The sequence below is a fragment of the Nicrophorus vespilloides genome, unplaced genomic scaffold (genome assembly GCF_001412225.1).
Source record: "Nicrophorus vespilloides isolate i.1.1-1 unplaced genomic scaffold, Nicve_v1.0, whole genome shotgun sequence".
Lineage (NCBI taxonomy): Eukaryota > Metazoa > Arthropoda > Insecta > Coleoptera > Silphidae > Nicrophorus > Nicrophorus vespilloides.
In genome coordinates, this window is record NW_017097776.1 from 30,958 (window position 1) to 52,794 (window position 21,837).

At 32.7% G+C, this 21,837-nt stretch overlaps 2 protein-coding genes across 2 annotated transcripts; one reads left to right on the forward strand and one right to left on the reverse strand.

Moving 5' to 3' along the window:
* Positions 1-10,886: 10,886 nt before the first annotated feature.
* On the reverse strand, positions 10,887-13,304 carry LOC108560955 (peptidylglycine alpha-hydroxylating monooxygenase). The gene is made up of 8 exons (XM_017918694.1): positions 13,007-13,304; positions 12,582-12,639; positions 12,404-12,491; positions 12,273-12,345; positions 12,032-12,207; positions 11,833-11,978; positions 11,583-11,775; positions 10,887-11,527 (listed from the first exon to the last, which is right to left on the reverse strand). The coding sequence occupies exons 1-8, from the start codon at positions 13,121-13,123 to the stop codon at positions 11,347-11,349; spliced, it is 1,032 nt and encodes a 343-aa protein (XP_017774183.1). The 5' UTR covers positions 13,124-13,304; the 3' UTR covers positions 10,887-11,346.
* A 1,939-nt stretch (positions 13,305-15,243) lies between these two features.
* Positions 15,244-19,369, forward strand: LOC108560956 (importin-9-like). The gene is made up of 9 exons (XM_017918695.1): positions 15,244-15,493; positions 15,602-15,761; positions 15,821-16,251; positions 16,316-16,930; positions 16,987-17,372; positions 17,423-17,624; positions 17,683-18,479; positions 18,542-18,719; positions 19,074-19,369. The coding sequence occupies exons 2-9, from the start codon at positions 15,644-15,646 to the stop codon at positions 19,335-19,337; spliced, it is 2,991 nt and encodes a 996-aa protein (XP_017774184.1). The 5' UTR covers positions 15,244-15,493; positions 15,602-15,643; the 3' UTR covers positions 19,338-19,369.
* Positions 19,370-21,837: the final 2,468 nt, after the last annotated feature.

Genomic DNA, 21,837 nt, shown 5'->3' on the forward strand with positions numbered 1-21,837 from the left:
TTGCTGCTGCAGTGGAATACAATTTTTAATACTTGACCTCTAGTGGCCTTTTGCAATCTTTGCGTAGAGACCTTCAATGTCAACACTAATACGCCGGTGAAGGCCACTTAGCACGTTACTGTAACGATGTGTGATGTTTTTCAGGACACACCATATTTTTTATTTTTCTGTTTCGTCGTCGCACTTAAAAAAAAACGTTGAAAGAGCTTGGGCTAGAAAGAGAGGGACAACTGGTGGGACACCTTGCGATTATCTCGTCTTCCAGACTGTTGTATGTATGTATGTGTATATGTATATGTGTGCGTGTTTTTTTTTATATATATATGGACCTTACGTCTGGGTCTGGTTGATGGTTATGTATTTGGCGCTGGTGGAAGCGGTGTACGAGTTTTTGGGTAAGAGTGTATTTTTTTTCTGTGTTTGCGATCATCATGATGTGTGGTTTGAATATTTATTTATTTTTTCGTTGTGTTTTAGGAGAAAACTTACTGGAAATTGTGCGCTGCACACACGAAATGGTCACAAAACATGGACAGTTTACAGAGACACTTGCGCGTTTACATTACACTACTAGCAAAGTTACAAGTGCACACTCCCCCCTCGCTGGTTGCCTGATAGTGCGCCCCCTTCTCACCCACTCTGACGTCAGATAATATTGATTCGAGAAAGGCAAACGAAAAGCCGAAGCCCCCAATGGTGGCCGACCGAGTCCGACGGTTTCGAGTCCGAGTCAATGCAACCCGTCCGCAACTGTTGATAACGTCGGCGCTTCTTCATCCAACATCATCGTGATTCGCTCCTACTCTTTTGCTCTCCCTCTTCCTCCCGCCCAGACGCAGTCTGTCGCTCGCACACACTTGTTAACTCTTTCGTATCATTCAGAGATTGCGATACAACTTCTCTCCCTTCGTGTCTGTCCGCTGCCCTGTTTTCCCTCCCATTTCGGACAGCCCAGCCTGCGTCCAACGAAACAGAAGCAAACAGCACCACCATCAACATCGCCACCACCACAACTTCCCGATGATGATGACGACGATGATGTCATTCGGCACCGTGACATCACATCGGCACACTTGTTCGAAGCCTGCGGTACAACAAGAGAATGTGTGAAAAAGAGAAAGAGTCAGACAGACGGAGAGAGAGGTATATATATAAAGAGCGAGACCTTGGATCCGGTACGATGGATTTCCTTTGCGGACCCAAATGCCATGGGCTGTCCCACGTGTCCTCCACGCCGCGAAACGCACCAGCCCCACCTTCGATGCCAAGAAAACCCTTACCCCTCCAACCTGATCGAGCAATTACTCTTCTTAATGTTCTGTTTTCTTTTAATACCGATATTACCACAAAGATGCGCTTGGTCGGCTCTTGCACGCCAATAAAAAACTTGTATTTTCTTGCGCGGAGGAGCCGATCAACAAGTGGCGCCGAGTCGCGCCTGCCACGTCCGCAACCACCGTTGCTCGTCGCTCCATTCCGCAATTGTTTCCTTCTGGACTTCTTTCATGGGCTAGCGCCAAGATGGATATGTCCAAGGTCAGGGATCAGGGGGGTTTCCGGAGTAGTTAATGCATTTGCCAGGCCCGTATTTCGCGTATTTTCCCCGCCACTCACTGTTATTTCACTCAGTATTTACTACCGTATTTTTTGTCACATCCCATTTGTTTATGGCCCTTTCGTTATTTTTCAGCCCAACCACTACTTAGTGGGATGCATGATCTCCTAAATCCTAAATCAAATATATCAAGTTAATATTTTAAATATTTCAGGAAGAATTCTTATGTTGACATTCCTTTGACTGAAATTAGGACAAATAAATATATATATATATCCATAGATTTAATATATTATTACACTTCCTGCACTTTTATGATTATGTGGAACCTCTGATTAAGGGTCGAATCAACATCTATAGATTATGTTATATAAAACTATCGAAGTCAAAGGTGATCATTTTTGAAATGATGAGATACTAAAGTCTTTCTGTAAATTGTAATTAAATTAAACTTGTAAATTAGGTTTGGTTTTTAGTTTAAATTTGGGAGTGTCTTTACAAATCATCAATTTTTTCAATAACTGTGACACAATTATAAGGCAAATTATCTCAAATATACTAACTAATTGTAAAGTTACGAATATTGATTGAGTGTTTCAGACACATTGATTTGTTAATCCGAATCCAACTCCTCGTACCGCAGACGCAGACGCGTTGACATAGGTCAAGGTCATTACAATTCAAATTTCCTATTCTCGTATTGTTGATCTATAAATGATACAACCCACAGGATTCACAGATTCATTTAGTAAATCTTTGATTTGAAGAAATCAGGAATCAATAGACTTTCCGCTCGGCAAGATGAAACTATTGATTAATTTAGACGGAAACACATGTACATTTCATGACAATAACCTGGAATATCAAATTGTTGATACCTGATCTTTGAACGACATAAAAGGGTTACAATACGACTTTAATCGAGACGAAAACTACCTATGATATCGACTCTACGATTATTACCTCAGATGTCCAAATGCATACATGACATGGCATCATACGTAACTTTATAGTTACGATTTGGATTTTTATTGCATTGAGATGCGACGTTACATAACTTTTGTGGCTAATAAATATGTTCGACGAGTGGCCAGGTGTTGAGTATTGCCAAGGTTGCAAAATCGCGCTACTCGTCGCATGTTGTTGCTGCATGGATGTGTTCGTAAGTACAACAAAAAAAATAACGTTCTGCAATATGACAACCCGCTATACCAAGTTTATCTATTAGCAGACAATAAACCTTACTTTTATATCAAAAAATATTATTTAGTAATGATATTTTATTTAATTCATTAAATTGTATTTCTGTACAAGTAATTATGAATGAAATCGTATAATATTTAAACTACTTGTTTGGAAGCATACGTAAGTTTATCACATAAGTTCGAAAGGTGAGAGCAGTAAGAGAAAGAATATGATATAAGATTGCAGATAACAAATATATGTTATTTCTAGAGAATATAAGAAATCTTGTCTGTGAACATTTTTATTTTTATTTTATTGCACAAAATCAATCAAAATTTTCATATTGTTGCAATTATATAATAAAAATTAAATAGTCTATTTTAATATAATTTAATAAGTATGATTTAAGTAATGCAGATTATTTTTTTTTATAAAATTGTAACTTTTATATAGAAAATTAACATGAACATTAAAGCATTAACTTAAAAATATTCGTACTGGCTAAAGTCTTATCTGGAGTGAATTTGTTGCGGGCTATCGCCAACATAGTACAAATGATAAGAGCCTTAAAGCACCGAAATACTGAGATTAAAAAGTATGACTAAAGCCATTTAGATTTCATAATAGTAGTAACTCAAAATTGTATTATTTTATATAAAATATATTTCATTTAAACTTATATAGGTAAATATCATTTTATTTTGTGGTTTTTATAACCACGCGAATATACTAACAATTTGAATGCAAGTAATTTTTTAATTGCAAAATTGATAACAATTTTATTCATTTGTTAATATAAATATTAGGGTTTATACAAAAATCGACATCTTAAAAAACCGGTTTTCGAATATCGACTTTTGTTAAAAAAAAAACCGGTTTTCTAATTATCACACAAAAAAAAATAAGAGAAAATATGTTATGTTATGTTTGATACGAAGTACAAATACTTAAATAATTGATTTGAAAGGAAACGCACTGATTTTCGTGTCCATTTTCGATTGGTTTAGATTTAAAATGTTTAGATTTTATCATGTTAACAAAATATATTTACTGATGAGCCACCAATGGTTTGTGCGGGCCGACCCGGGCATTAGAACCAATAGAATTGTTAAGAACGAAAAGAGCCGGGGATAACCGACCCCCGTTTTGCATTTAGCGATTTGATTTGCAGCTGCAACTGCTGTTTTTTATAGACACGCAAAAACGTTTTCCTATAGAAATCGTCCAAATTTTTATTACTTTCTTATCTCTTAATTCCTATTCGTGTTCCAATAAGAATTCTTTAAACGTTCAAAACAACAATTGTGATTCGTCGTGACGAAGACACAACCCGTTTTAAATCTATACAAGTCAATTTTTCAATAACCATTTCATTTTTTATCAAATTTCTAAATGTTTTAACACTTTTATTTCGATTAAAATTTAACAAAAATTAAAAACAACACAAAACAATATTTTTTATAAAAATAACATGCTTCCAGATCAAATACAATTTTTATTACTTCATTGACATAAAATTAATTTAACAATTTTAATTTTAATAAAATAAAAATATATACAATTTTAATATTTCCTTCTGATCATCGAGAATTTTCTAGAAATAATACACGCCAAATAGTTGCATATTACTTGGCAAGTTACAAGTATTACATGAAATTATTTATTATTATTGTTAACTACTTAATAATTAGTATGTTCACTATTTTATTAAACTTTACTAAGTTCGTTTATTTATAAACGATAATATTTATTGTTTACTGAAATATTTTTCATATGTTTTGAATCAAATAATTAATTCATTTATTATATTTTATGCCTATGCTCAAAAACCGGATTTTCAACTGGAAAATTATATAAATTTGTTCAAAAAACCGGTTTTCAAAAACCCTAATTTGATATACCAGGTAGGTATTATAGTATTTAACAAAAGATTAACAAATGCAACAGGTTTTGATGATCGTTGGAATTCCTCAGTAATACTTTTGTATACTGCATACAGAAAGCAACAGGTGTCTAATATTTTAAAGGTTACAACTAGTTTTTTTTAGGTAATTGGTCTAAATTTTAATATAATACTCATAATAAACTTGGTAATATTTTAATAGATCCACCAAATCACCATGTAAGAGGTTTTTGGTATAGATAATATTAGAATTACAAAAATATAATTCCAAAAAGTATTATAGAATTATCAAAAAAACTAAACTAACATTAATTATAAATAACAAATAGAATTCCTCAAATATCAATACCTCGCATAGTGCGGCTTTGATCAGTCCGGATCCACCACAGTCCTCAATTAACTTTTGTGGGCCCTTGACTTACATTGGGCCCTCGCACTGTTTGAGGGCTCTCGACTAACATTGTTTACCCAATTTATCCAAATTTGGGTTAGAAAAATGATCATTTTTTTGATCTCTATAAAGTTAAGTCTCTTTTATGCTGTTCATTTTTATTTTGTTTTAAAGTCTTCGATTAGTCCGGTTTTAAACAGTGCGTGACATATACAGTGTAATATCATGATTATATAAGAATATTATCCGCTTAATCTAAAACTTATATAAAGTATTTAATTAATTGGAAATTACATGTTGTCACTTGCATTGACATTACGTCTATTGCAAAGTTACGAAACTGACTTATATGTTTCTTTGTTTTCTATACGACTTTGATTATATTTACTTATATTACGCAGATTCCCGTATCATAACAGGTGTTGCACATTACTTCTGCTTGGAATACGACATGTTATATTTCCTACAGTTAATTAATGAAAGTGCTAATGCTTGCAACGACGTCACAGTCTATCTTGGATACGTCAGTATATTGATCCACAGTATTTAATGAACCTTGAAATACGTATCTTTTTGATTGGGATTTTAATATTTCAGTTCCAATTGCTTCAATATTAATAATATTTGTAATGGTATAATTAACAATATTGATACTCTTATTACTTATTTTTAGAAGTTGTTTATTCCATTAATACTGATAACAGATTGAACCCAAAAAGTTTTTTGTTTGCAAAATTAATAGATTTTTTTGGACAAAAATAATAGTCAGTAGTCCTTCTTCTTAATTGGAATTGTTTCGTTTTTTTTTTAAACTCATCCAATCACAAATTCAATTTCATTGATTGACTTTTAACTCTGGCTTGAAAATTTTAAAAATTTCAATACAAACTAAATGTTTAGTTGAACAAAATTAAAATAAATACATTTTTTCGTTTCCCACTTTGAGAATCACTGATCAATGTTGTTCCTCAGTTTCAAACAGTCCGGGGTTCTGGACTATTCGAGATATTGCTGTATAAATGTAAATATATAAATATTTATAAAAATATAAGATGATTCTTTTTTATTTTGAAAAGAATATTTTGAAAGAATAGTTTAGAATTTTATTGCTTATTTCAATGAAATAAAATGGCATGATTGGATGAACAGCACAATAAAACTTGTAGAATGCTATCGTAACGAAGCTATGGAATACATATTGCAGGAACAAATAACATAAGTCAAAGTACAACCGATAAAAAAAAACACTCGTAACGCTGTACAACAATACATAAAATATTGAAAAGACAACAGAAAACGTGGACACGCCTTACAAATATTATCACGAATTCAGAAATAATAAAAAAATACATTGAGAAAAAAAAAACAATTCAAATTATTGAATTTAAGACAAACTTAAAATATTGTTTCCGACAATATACCGCACTGTTTGAAACCGCACTATAAAACTTTTGTATTTAAAAGTAACTTTTGTAATAATTATAAAATGGGTCTATATCGCAAGCCCGACAACTGAAAGACCGTCTATTGAAATCCCGACTGTATCGAAATCCCAGCTGTATTAAAATCCCGACGCTTGAAATCCCGACTACCATAATCCCGACAATCAAAATCCCGACTATATCGAAAACCCGACTATATTGAAATCCCGACTATATCGCAATCCCGACAACCATAAAAATAGTATTGTAGAAATTTATAATAATAAAAGACGCTGTCAGGATTTCGATATAGTCAGGATTTTGATTGTCGGGATTTCGATATAGTTGGGATTTCGAACGTCTGGATTTTGAGCCAGCCGGGATTTTAATAGACGGGATTTCGGTTGTCGGGCTTGCGATTGCCACCGTTATAAAATACATATTTAATTATTATTATTATTACTTTAATACTTATACCTTTTTTTTAAACTGTGAAATAAATATTAATATTATTATAATGTTTGCTTTATTCTTTAATTCTTTATTTTTCTATTATTTATTGATAATTATAGTAAATAGTTATTCTTTGAAATTGTGAATAAGTTTTGCAGCTATGAATCATATTTCTTGACTGTATTTGAATGAACAAACATTTCTTCGTATTCCTTTTGGAATATTTTTATTTCCTCATAAACTACACTAAAACACTTTGTCTATTTTCTTAATGACTTATTTATAATTGAATGGAATTCCTGTATATTCCATTAATTACAACTATGATTCTTGCATATACTCTTATGATCGAACGTACATAAACATATATATTCAAGATTTTAAATTTGCTGACAAATTGATTTGAAAGAGAGAAAATCCTAGAAAATCCCTAAACTAGTTGAACAAAATATTGAGGGGCCCTGGGTTTTTTGGATTGTCGGTTTGGGTCACATAAAGACAGTCGTGGACCCTAGACATGTGGGGCCATTGCAGCGCCATTGTAGTACCATCACTATGTACAAATAATCAAATTCTAAAAATATTACTACTAATTAGAAAAAAGACATAAAATTGGGATATTTATATTACTCTTCCGACAAAAACTACTGATGTTCTATACGTCTTTTCATGCATTATATGTATTATATAAATTTCAATTAAATAAACTGAATAAATGGAAAATATATAGGTTGATGTATGATCTACATGAACTAATTAAGATCTGTTAATAATTAATTTCTTTATTTTATGCACTTTGCTGATAAGATATATAAACATACGATTTCGGAATCCGACGTCACAATATACGTTCGTATGAAAATGAAGTACGTATGTAAGAATAAAAATATACGGATGTTGAAAAACATATATGGAAATGAATCATCTAATTGACGTACATTCGCTTAGCGTACAAAACATTGTGTGTACGTTAACTGAATACTGACTGTACTAATTTTTGAACTTCTAACAAATACTATAAAGTACGTTGATGCGAATGTACGTTAACTATACTAATTTTTTCCAATATTTTAACATGAATAAATCGCATGGGAGGAACTCGAGTTTGAATTTGTATAGAGTTGTGGTTTATGTTGTTTGTATTTTTCCAACCATCATAAGTATTAGTCATTATTGCTATGGCTACAAAACCAGTAAAGTGTTCAATGAAATTTTCAATATTAACCAAAAAAAAAACAATAATTTCTGACATTCTAGATAGAATCAAACAAAGGTGTGAATTTGAGAAATCATCATTTCATGCAGAGACAAAATCCCATTTACAAATCCATAGACCCTTTTCCAGGTAACAAACCATAAAATATTACAAGAAAGAAAACAAAAAGTATCCGCGGATCAGGGCATACCAATGTCAAATAAATTAACTGTTCAGGTATTCTACGGAAATAATAACATTCTTAAACAATGAACTGAAATAAATTAAACATTATTTCTTTTTATTCATTTATACTAACAATAACACCAATTATAGTAAACTAAATATAACGTAAGATAATCTAGCGTTTAACAGAAACGTAACCGCAATCAGAATAACAGCGCAAACAAAAACTTCTCGAGACATGTCGCGCAATGCAAATTGTTATATAACGCTTCAAAAGAATTGCTTTCACGCCTCCTTTGTTTTTATTTGTTATTCGATTTGCAATTTCTATCTATATACTTTTTTTTAAGCAACTTCTATAGAAAATCTTCCTATGCAACTTGCGTATCGACCATTTTTTGTTTTGTTTACTGTATTTGTACGAAGCGGTAATGTGATTCCATTAAAATAATTATGATGACCTCATACACGTTACGTCATCGAACAAAAGGAAAATGCGCGTATGCCAATATATAAGTGAAATATGAAATTAATTACTCAACGTGGTTGATTTTCAAATTAATTAAAAAATATATATAATCTATATTTAAGCTCATTAAATACATTATTTTCTGTTAACACCATCATTGCTATGGTTTCTTCCATTTGGATGTAATTCGCATTCAAAGTTGAAAAAAAATAACGCTCAAAATGTATCCAAAAGATACATATGAAATCTGGATGTTTGGAGAATGTTTTCGATGTCGAATGTACATCTTGGTTAGCATATATTAGTCAGAAGTTTGAACAACATTCCTCCTCTACTCGCCTATATTTATTTTATACTTTTTTCACTCGAAATGAAAAAGGGCGTCAATTCAAGTTCTCGCAAAACTTACTTTATGAACGTCATCTTCTCTGATGAAAATGTTGATTATATTTCCGACGACCTTCAGCATTGATGTAAAATATAATATAAACAATTTTTAATGAAAATATCATCATAATTAATCAAAACTTTAAAATAATTTACCGCAACAAAATTGTCTTCAATTCTATTATTTAACATAGAAAGAATAAATTGTAAATATTGTTGTTTTTATACATTTAAATAAATGAAAATCTATGAAAAATTGTATACATTTATTATCTATCATAATGTCAAATGTTTGTAAATGTATCATAATTGATTTACCTCCATATAATTTGAAACAGTTTAAGAATACGTACACAATACGTACTGTACAAAAAGTTGTACGTTTTATGAGTTGGATAAAACTCAAATGTAATTTAAAGATTGTTAGGATAGTCCAAAATTTCAATTGCAAATGCAATTTCTATACGTAAAGACTTCATCAAACAGTGATTTGGGAAACGTTTCAATAACTTTCAATTAAAAACATTAAGATCATGCAACATCCATTGTATCAAAACCAAAACAAAAATAATTTCGTGCATATTTATTGATATATTAAGTACATATATTGTTTAACACATTATACATTTATTAGTATACATGGTTTTTTGTGAGTACTTTTATAATTCCGGTGCAGAATAGACAAAATTTAGTATTTAAAGAAATTCTTATTGTTTACAATTTAATACAAGAAATACAAACTTATTATAAAATACTGGTTATGGTAATAATAATAATATTGATTCAATAGATTAAGTTAAATATTTGTCACCTTCTATATAAAATAGAAAAATAAGCCTTGTGCATTTGATAGTTTTCATGTTATATTTAAAAATTTATATAGATATAATAGACTTTAGAATTATAATGAATGAATTGTTTTCAACAAAGTGATAATGTAACAAAAATCGACAGTCATAACTATACATGCATTATGCTATGAACTTTGTGATTGGTTTATAAAGAAATAGATGTTATAAAGTTATTTGCATTCCGAATTTATAAATGTCCAAGTGATATTCCCAACGATGCAACGATAACATGTTTTTCCTCGGCTATGGAAAACTTGTGAATTAATGCGTATTATAATAAAGTAAAGTCGAGGCATTCTTCACCAATTCTCTTCCATTTGCTTTCGATTTTTTTTTGGTCTACGACCCTGAAAATTAACATTGTTTCGTTCGAATTTTACGCAAACAATCCGATCGTTTATTGGGTTAATAAAGTAATTAGCGTTAATTATCAATTAATGAGTCAAACAAAAAAAAACGTTAGCTATGGATCTTAAATCACGGGCACTTGTCATCAAAATATTGTAGAATGTCTGTTGGCGTTGTTTTTCAACCTATCGTGTCTTCTGTACTTGTCCACTCGTAAATATTCAATCCGTCTTTCAAGGTTGCCAACTCTCGGTTCATGTGTACAACAAGTGTTTTAGACATCCCGACGAAAGTGAGATTGAAATGTTGGGAGCAGTCTGTGTAGTAAAGTAAAGAAAAATAAAATAAAATAATAATAAAACCATAATTGATATGCTTCAGTTACATCTATTCGTCTAACTGTACAAATTTACAATGAATTGATTACATTATAATTAATATAGATTTCAAGAAAATATATAGATTCTTCATATATATATAAATAAATCATTTAAGTAATTAACATTTGTTAATGAAGTCATTTGAATTCGACTAAACTTACACAAAATATAATAGAAATGTACTCTTTTGTAGTCTTTTGTTGAGTGGATAATATTGTAGATATGCGTATGTCTCTTATTCATCTTCATTTGTGCAAAGTTACATTTACGTTTGTTTGATAAATATATTTTTTCTTTTCATTTTTAAGATTAGTATTGCAGGTATAGGGTAGTTATCATAGTGTTTACGTATCACAAAATAATCTTTTACTGATGTTCTCGGAAACAGAAATTAAGGAACTGTGGTCTTAATGAAATCAGTCTCAATATGTTTTAATACTAATATAACGGAATGTTTTTAAAAAAAAAAGAGCACCGGAGGAGATTGTTAACTTTATGCTAAATTATAACGGGTGCGACTATAGTATATACCACGCTACTGTGCCGAGAGGTCAAAGAACCACAGAAATAAATAGAATTAACCGGAAAACGTTATTCGAGTCGTAGGTCTAGGGAAGAGCGTTTAGTCAATTGTGTTCAAGTTAGAGGCGTCGATATCGGGGATATTCTTGAAATGGTACTTGGTGTTAGCCCAGTAGTGGAAGGGAGGGCCGGCCGTTGTGCAGTACTTCATGTTCAAGGGAGTGTCGCCATCAACGTAATACATCAAATAGAAGTTGCACATCTCATCGTTGTTGGTTGGCCTATAAACACAGTTGTTCAAGCATGTCGAAAAAGCATAAAAATCGATGAATTTACCCAACGAATGTATCGCGGTCTCGGTGACTTTCCATGGTGCATCTTCCAGCCAACACATCACCATACTTGATGGGGGCTTTGCTGAAGGTCGGGTAGAACATCTGGGGAGTCATAGGGTCCCTCTTACCCAACAACACCCATTCGTCGTAACCAAATTTGTCTCTCTTCACTTGATAGCCGCTCACGACCTTGCCTAAAATCAATTAATCACTTTAATAATTAATAAATCACTTGAATTGATGGACACTACCCAAGCTATGAGTATGGGTTCTGTACGCAAATGGATAGATGGTTTTATGCTCATTGATGACACAGTTTGATTCCATATGGGTGATACCATGGGGAGGGATAGTACCTCCTGTCGCTAACAGAACAACCCCCGCCAATTTGGAGCGTCTGAAATATAATAATTAACCATATTTATATTATTATATTATATAAGTTCGTACGGTTTCTGAGTGTAAATCAGGTTAATCCCCGATCTATCGACGAAGGTATCGGGGAACTTGTGGGCGTAGTGCACCTGTAGCACCAAGTATTGAACCTGTGTACCAATGCCTATTTGGAATCCCACGTCATCGGGCAGCTCGAGGGAGTCGGCATCTCTGGCCCATGCGTACAACACCTACAATTAAAACAGTTTTTGTGGGTGTTATTAATGTGAGGGTGGATGTTAATTAATTAAATTACATGCGATCCCTCCGCACAGGGCTGTGCCCGAGGCAGGTGGCTGTTGACACCTGTTGCCATTTCGCCACAATCCCTGAAATTATAATAATATTATACAAAAGCCCTAATTATATAGCAAATAAATAATATACCAAAATTCCCTTTTAGCGCCGGGCGTTGTGCATCCAAAGAGAATCATATGATGAACGGTATTCATAGTTGCATTCGGTTCGAAACCAACTATAAAAAAAAGTAACAAGGAAGGAGATGAAACGTGAACAGCTATTGTTCATTAGAATCCTAATGAATATTCAATATCATTAAATTTACCTATGTAGAAGCTTTTATCTGGCAACACTTTCACTGGCGTACACAAATACAGTTCATCCTGTAAATAAAAAAAAAAGAAATAGTAGATAATAGTAGTTAGGCCATATGGTTCCATTCGGTTTTATCGACTCATTCATAAAAATTCTTCCTATAGGGTAGGGGAGTCCCTTTGACGTCAGAGCCCAGAGATTATGACGTCAAACACCGGCGATTTTTTTTTAGCATTTATTGTTCCAACTGGGTTTTTCCCACATAATATTACTTGCTATATAGATAAGTAATGTACTTGTGAAAAACTTGTGTAATTCGTATTAGTGTAATTATTATTAGTTTGATTTCAGTTTTCAAATGTTTGAAAAAAATAGGTGAAAAGGTCATTTGCTTTGCTTTCGAATTAGAAAATTGAATTAGTTGAGGTCACTTACCCTGTTAGGATGAACATTCGGCATCAGCATTGAAAATTTCTTCATCTCGTTGGAAATCGCATTTTGTGCGAAAAGCAGGATTACGAGGAGCAATTTTTCTATGTGAGCCACCTCCATCCTTGTAAAAGAATCGATTTGAACTAACTGCACTAACTGTGAACTGCGCTCGTCGCCGACTAGCGGCTGGGAACGGATTTGCGCGCGTTTCCAAGGATCTGTTTCAAGGAAACCAATTTGAATATCCCGCTTCCAAGAGAACACCCACACGTAAGGACTTTCTTAGTTCCTTCAAACCAAATCCTAATACAAATAAAACTCAGCGTAATTCGCGTTCTAATTTCAATCTTTTTATATTTAATTAATTAATATTTAACCACAATTAAATTTTATAAGGTACAACAAATTATTTGAAATCATTATCAGAGCAAATCCATATCAACACCATCTACAATTTGATGATGGAAACTTCATATACTGCTACAATTTTGTACGTGTATTTATTCTTGTATTAATTTAACTGAATTACATTAAAATACATTTCAATTTCACTTTTATATAATAAACAAATATGATCATAAACATTAGTAAAAATGGAACAAACAGCTCAAACATTTTAATACGAATTTAATGTATTTAGTACAAAATCATTTTTTTGATGTGTTTCATATTCACAAATATTATTTTGGAAGATTAACCAAAAAAAAACATAAAATGTGTCTCCTCAAAATCATTACATCAATGTTGAAATTTACGCGACTCCACCCAAATCAGACATGAAAGATTCGAGAATTGCGCAACAGGTTACACGGCGTTCATCGATTTTTCATTATTATGAATGTAATATTCATGTCTACTTATTATACCCATAATTATACCAATAAAACCAGTTACGTTCTAGAATTCGATATGATCATAGTATTAAATCTTTAATAGATGTCTTAAGATAATTCTAAGATTATTTTAAAAACATTGAATGGAATTAAAGATATATTTTTTGTTAAAATGAATTTCTTGCATTGATAGTATTTATAATATATCAATGTCGTCTGCGTGCGTAGAAGAATTATCAATGTTATATGGAACTTTCAAAATGTTGATTACAAAACCTTTAAAATTTATAAAGAAAAAACTAATTAATTAAATAATAAAATTAATGTAACATATTGATACAGTCTATTTGCAAATAAATATTTAATCTTATCACCCTATTTACATGTAACAATTACAGTTTATCGACCTTACCAATGCATAACCCAAGGTTTTTGCCCACTTCTGTTAGGTTTTTATTGGATGTGGTGAGATTAGAACCATGCACTTTTACGTTGACAAGTTAACTAATTAATATAAAGTTGATGATTCATGAACAATTAAGTAATTATTGTTATTAGTTAAAGCGCCACCTGGAAACATCTCAAATTAAAGTTATTATATTTTATTATTTCTATAATATAGGAGTTTTAATAAGTATAAGCATATTTTCATTTCAATATCAATTTTAAAAATAATTATTGTTTTAAAAGGCAAAATAATATTATTGCATATAAATGCGCCACCTGATGGAACAGGAGAAATGTAAAAAAATTAAGAAGTTCAATAGTTTAATTAATTAAGTAAAATCAATAGTTAAAATTAAAAAGATGAAATTTAATTTGTAATTAAATTGCATTTGAATGTTGATTATAAATTAATATATAGTTGGATAAAAGATGACTATTCTTATTAGAATTGATAATCACTTTTATATAAGATATTTCAAATTATTACTAGTTACACGACCCCTGATGGTAGATGGATTCATTAAAAACAAACGAGTAAGCGTTTGTCATTACATATAAAACAATTGTTGAGAAGAACTTCTGTGTTGGTGCTAATCTATAAAAAGGTGAGGACAACAAAAATAAATGACTAGTTGGTAATTAATAGGTGGCAATTGCTCAGTTTTCTAATTTTATAAGATTGCATACGAGTAAATTCAAAAAGATTCTTCTAACAACGCGTTACTAAGACTTTCCTGGTGGTAGATGGATGAAAAAACAAATGAGTAAGCGTTTGTTAGCATTATCTGTCATTGCATAGAAAACAATTGTTGAGTGAACAGCTACGACTTGGTGCTATTCTATAAAAGGTTTTAGCGATAAAAATAGACATCTAGTTGGTAATTATATGGTATTACAGTATTAATACGTTGCTATTAATCACTTGTGAAATAAAGTTTTTGCATTTTATAAGATTTTATTGGAAGAAATTCAAAAGGTTTGGGCAAACAACTTGAGACGACTAAGATGACTCCTGATGGTGGATGGATGAACTAAAAACAGTTGAAGAAGCGTCGGTTAGCGGAAGTTGTCATTGCTTTGGTGAAGAGTGGTGAAGAGCGTTAAGGTTAGTCACAAATACAATTGTATATATAGAGTGTTTCGGAATGATATTTACGCATTTGAAGTCATTTCTGATTGCTGTTCTTCATCTTCTTTGATCATTTATGAGGTAACTAATATTAATTAGAAGAAATTCATTTGGTTTGAAGAACTGAAGCAATTGAAAGCGCACCCTGGTGGCAGGTTTGAATTTGAATTTAAAAACATTTATTTTAAGGTTAATTTTGTGCCGTGCAATAAAAACAAACAATTCGGAAAGATGACGGAGAAGAATATTAAAAATAACATTCTGACTGTGATTAGTGGCCTTATGTGTGATGAGTCTGATTTACGGAAAGTATCAGAGGATAGGAGGAAAGCATTGGAGTTTACTGAAGGTATTTATTGTCTTATGATTTTTTTGCAAATTGTAATCCACCTTTGTATCTGATTTCAGAATATCCTATTCAGCTTATTGACATCATGATGGACTTTGGGGAGCATATTGAGGAACGTCTCATGAGCAGCATACTATTAAAACAATACATTGTTGCTTATTGGCCCTCCGAGGACAAATCTCTAGGACTGCCAGTTGTCTCTCCAGACACCAAAGAGAAGATAAAAAAGTTTTTACCGGTAGGTATTGGTGATAGTAATAGACAGCTTAGGCAATCCACGGCACACATCATGGCACACATAGCTGCCTTGGATTATCCGGATAGGTGGCCAAACATGATGAACTTAGTCCAACAGATGCTACAATCGGCTAGTACGGAGGTAATTGAAGGTGCAGTACTCTTCCTTAAAGAATGCTTGCCTTATGATATAGTCAAACAATTGGGACCTACTTTATTCAACTGCCTATATGAGATTTTGGGAAATGAAAAAGTAAGTTATTTATAAGGATTTTCATTATTGCAATTTATGCTATTCTCTTTATTTGTTTCCTCAGTACTCAACTTATGTAAGGGCAACTGTGATCTCTCTGATTTCTATATTCCTATTGACTGATCTGGAGAAAACTGATAATCGCCAGAATGAACAGATCCTAATTGAAGCAAGCAAAAAGTTCTGTGGTCTGCTTGCATATCAATTGAATCAGCCATATTGTGAGCAAAGTGACTTTCATCTGAAATCTGAGATTATTGGTGGAGCTTTCATCCAATTTCTTTATTGTGAGAAGGCTGGCGAAACCGCACAGTTGATAATGTCCACTCTACCTATAATATGGGAGATTCTGAGCAAATGCGCTACTGAATATGTGCAGATCATCAGTAACTCTAAAGCATTACCAATTGACGCCGACGAGGATCAACATTATCCTAAATATTTTATGAAGTTGGTGAACAACATTTTTGTGCTTGTACAGATAATTGTCTCTGATAACAACATGTGCAAGCAGTTGTCCCCAATTCTATCGGACATATTTTATTCGATTATGATTTTCATGAGCATTACACCTGCCCTGGAGCAGGAATTCATTGAAGACGAACATAGCTACTGTGCAGATGAATTCAACAATATGGTTAATAATAACTTACGAACTGATTTGAAGACATTGTTAAGCGTAAGTTTACTATATTCTATATAACAATAGTAAAAATAATTTTAATCTTTTCGTAGATATTAATGTCGCATTTGCCTTCTGACAAGATTTTGGTTGACTTATCTATAGCTATAAATAAAATACTTGGCGGTTGCTATGAGATTAAACCCAACGATTCTTTAAATTGGAGAGTTAACGAGAGCGTGATGTGCACTATTAGCTGCCTCAGCGATGTCTTTAAATCGCGAACTGATCATCATGAATCTTTCAACATTTACTTGTATTTGAGAAACGCGTCTCTCATTGTCCTAGAATGCAGGAATGTTATCCTTTTGGCAAGGATTATGTTAGTCGTTGGTAGATTTTCTTGCTGCATGTCTTCTGAGCAAGTCGTTGAACATTTGAGTGCGATCTGCGTTCATTTGAGAAGCAGCGATCATATTTTACGGAATGCAGCCATTAGGTAAGGATTTTTTCATTCGTAGGAATATTGTATAATGAGTATAATTGCAGGGCGTTGAACTACCACTGCCAAAGAATTAGTAATCTTAGAGGAAACTGTTCTCAACATGGATCCGAGGACATGCAAAAGCAACATTTACAGGCATTTGCGAATGTCTTTAATTCTCTTTTGGACAGTTTGATTAATGTTGCTGCCTACCTGAACCCCATGATTTTTGGGACTACGATTAGAAACATATGCGATATTACTAATGTAAGAATTACCTCGAATTAATTAATGACAATTTCATAACTATTTACTTTTATTGCAGATGAATCAAGATATGACTGCAAACTTCGCTAATAGATTGGTACCATTTATTTTAAATACTGTTGCTAAGAATACTCAAAATGCTGTGATAATAAATAGGTGTAAAGAATTAATCGTAGGTTTAAGCAAGAACCAGATTGTTGCGGAATATATACAGTCATCTCTAATGGCGCCGCTCATCGAGATGATCTCCTTTCCCAATGGGAATACACACTTGGATAGGACTGAATCACAATCCGTCGCTTTGTACGTGCTCAGTATTATCATCGAGAACGCTCATTCGGAGACCATACGTCATGCCTTGTTCATGCAGGGTTATATGGTAGTGATCAAGACTGTGAACTCATTGGATGACTTGGTGATCACCGAGATGGGCACCAGATGCATCTGCATGTACCTGATTAAATGCCAAACGCAGTTGGCAATGTTCGCGCAAGCCGACGTTGATAACTTGATGAACGTCATCTACAGATTACTGGAACCAACTAGAGATGAGTTCGCTTGTAAACACATCGATAAGTTGATCATTTGTGCCTTCAGAGCACTGTCTGAGCAAACAGCCAGATGCAACGAAATGCTCATCAAGAGTATTTTGAGCAAGCTCAATTTTTCGCAATCCTTAGAGATTCGGGAGAGCTTCAGCATTATATTTCTCCATTACTTGTACTATGACAATGAGGTTATCCTATCTCTGCTGAACAAAGTACCTGGACCAACCGGCGGAAGTGCATTAAGTTACATTATCAAGTTGATCGTCAGCTTTAAGTATGTCAGATCTATGTACGGGAAATACTTACAGTGAGTATACAAGACCGCTTTTGTTCGATGATGTTGTTAATTAATACAATGGGAATTTCTAGTATGTTAGTGTTGTGCAAAATACTCGAGAACACCGTCATGAGGAAGGACAGCCGAATTATTGATTTGACGATCTCCGATCAGCAAGAAAGTGGCATTAAAGAAGTTCCAATTCTATCCTACATTTTCCGCTATTTAGCAGAAAAATATGTAACTCTGAAGAAAGACCAGAACAACCAAGTAAGTCAATTAACTCAATTAGGGCCAATTATGAATCGCTTTGCTTTATTTTCATATTTTGGCACCTATTGATAATTTGTTTGATTATCCCCTCTATTTTTTTTGTTTATTATTCTCACGCATTTCTTCAATTAACGTAGTTACTTTGCATGATATAAATATATAAGGTTGGATAACATATATTCCTTGAACCATCATAGTTACTCCAAAGATGAACTCACCATATAGTTTCATACAGTCAGTTTGGAAAGAGAACCTGTATTGAAAAAGTGTACATCTTTCTATAGACCTAAGGGAATCCTAAGTACGTCCCCAAATGTGTTATATAACTTTGATTTGTTTCCTTCACGACAGCCTGATGAAGATAGTGAAGAGTACGAGGATGGTGAGGACGCCGAGGTAGAGGATGAGACCGAAGCGGATCCGTTCGTCGACCTGTGCAGCGTGTCCAGGGAGCAGATCAACCAGAAGCTCGTCGAGGAATATTTGGTGAACTACATGAGGAACTTCTCAGGGCACGAGAGCTTCAAAGAACTAGCAGATACATCCCTAAACGACGAGCAGAGGCAAACATTGTACAGTCAATTATTCGAAGCGCTTCCTGTTTCATATTACTAGCGTTGCACGTGAGCACATCTAAAGAAAAGAAAGAAAAAAAATAAGAAGACGAAAAAAAAATGAGGAACAAAAATAATTGTTAATTTTATATGTTTATGTTTAGTTTTGTTTATTTTTGCTTTTCGGACTGTTTATATGTTTTGCGTTCGGTTATATAAATCCTTAAAATGGAAGCGCTGTTTCCGACACGGTCCAAGGAAACTTGTAGCCTTTAATAATCTCTAATAAATAATGTTTGATTAATATTGAGAGATGGGAAAGCGCGCTCAAGGTTTGGGTGCTTTGACCCTTCACGGCGAGTATCTATATATCTATCTTCGTGCCGGATGACGCATCGGTGGTAATCGGTCTTCATTTGTTGTTATACTCTCTTCGCCGGTCGGTCATCGCGACGGAAATCCAGATGCCATCTGCGTTCCTAGATCGCATTCCTCGTCGCAAGAAGAAAATCCAACTATTCTCTTCGAAGATCGGTCACATCCATTCTGGGTTAATTACGTCGCGTCTACGCTCGCGCCTTGCATTCACCGGTTACACAACACTTCTGCATTTTCACTTCATTCTCTCTTTCTACGACGACGCGAACCTAATTCGCCGTGAAACGAATAAATTCCTGTAGGTTTAAGATAAAAAACGTTGGATCACTTTGCACGGCCCAAAATGAAACTATGTGATGTTTATTTGTGATTAATTCTCGAGGTTCTAGTCCGTCATTTCTTAGTGAAAACAGTTTATTAATTAATAGACCAAAGATGTCGCTGGAATTAAACATTCCATACTATTTTTATTATTTGCTCTTTCTTACATTATCATCTATTATACTCGAATTCTTTGCTGTTTTCTATATATTCATTTCACAACAACGAACACAAGGTTTATCTTATAAATTAATATATTTAATTGAATTCATAAGAATGACTGAAGTTATATTATTATCTTCTGCATTATCAACAGATTAGTTCAGCGTTTCGAATTCCGGAAGATTCGCAATGGCATATAAACCGTCCAATTAATTGCAGTTCCTTGTACATCAAGTTCTTATTTACCGAGAGTAAGGCTTTTTACTAACTAACTCTTAAGTTAGTGTTAAAGACAATGATTTAAGAACATTTTTTGCTCATTTGCTGAGCATTGAAACTACCGCGATTCCAATTCACCGTTCTATTGAATGGTGTTCCTTGCTCATCAACTTCTTACTAATCCAGTACTCATACTAACTTACTCTTAAGATATTACATTTTAACAACATGTTTGCTCATATAAAGACATGTATTTTCATCTGAGCATTGAAACTACCGCGTTTCTAATTCACCATTCTGATGAATGGTATTCCTTACTAAACCAGTGTTCGAACTAACGTACTCTTAAGAACAATCCACCGTTCCGTTCTGCTCATAAGTACTAGTATTCGTTATAGTATTATATAGTTTAATCAAACCTTATACCGGGATTTAAGAACATGTCCCTCATTGTTCAGAATAAACATATATGCAAAGCAACTCTTAGATTGCATGTACTTAAATTTAATATTATTTTCATTATGCAATGTCGACGTGTAGTAATAATTTCAATGTTATAGCATGAGGCATGAACTTGTATTTGTCGGCATGTATGGATGTTGATGTTAGTTACACTTTTTTTCAAGGGGAATAACTATATAACTTTTTTACAATGCGTCTATTCTAGGAAAATGTTTATTGATTATATAATCGTTTAGGTGTTTCTTTTCTGGAAATGGAGTTGTTTTAAGACATCAAAGCATTAAGATATCCAAGATTAAGGCTATCCGAGGAATTAAATTAAACATTAGATTAGAGAATAACATAAGCTAAAAATGATGGTAGAGTAGAATTCTATTTTATTTGATAGAATTAATCAACTTAGTCCAGATCTAAAAGAACTACCAACTATTTTAATATTCCATAATTTGACACAGCAATAATGATTGAGACACCTCAAAGATTTTTCTACAAAAATGTATATATCATTAACTAAAGTATTACTTATTTTTACTCGAGAATTATGTGATCGTCATATAATTGTTACAATGATTTAGAAAATGCAGATTTAAAGTATTCACCAGTGAAAGTTATGTCAACCATTACTAATTCAGTTCGGAAACCAATAGCGCCTTAATGTTTTCCAATGATTTAATTTAAGCGAAATTATTGTGCAACATTTAACATAATTTTATATAACATTTATGCAACGTAGCAGGGACCCAAGCTGTACATTTTATATAAACACATAGCAATGTATATTTAAAAAAAAAACAACTCACAAAATAATGTGTGTTATTTTTCGCATTTATTAGATATTAACATAACACAAATTTATATATATATATATATTAGGATATAACAGATACACAATACACCGTGATAGGTTCGAATACAATAAGCTTCCTGTGATTAGTTTATATGTTAATTAAAATATAAACGTGGCCATTATAGTGTGATAATTGTTATGAAGTTTGTAATTTAGTACATATATTGCCTGT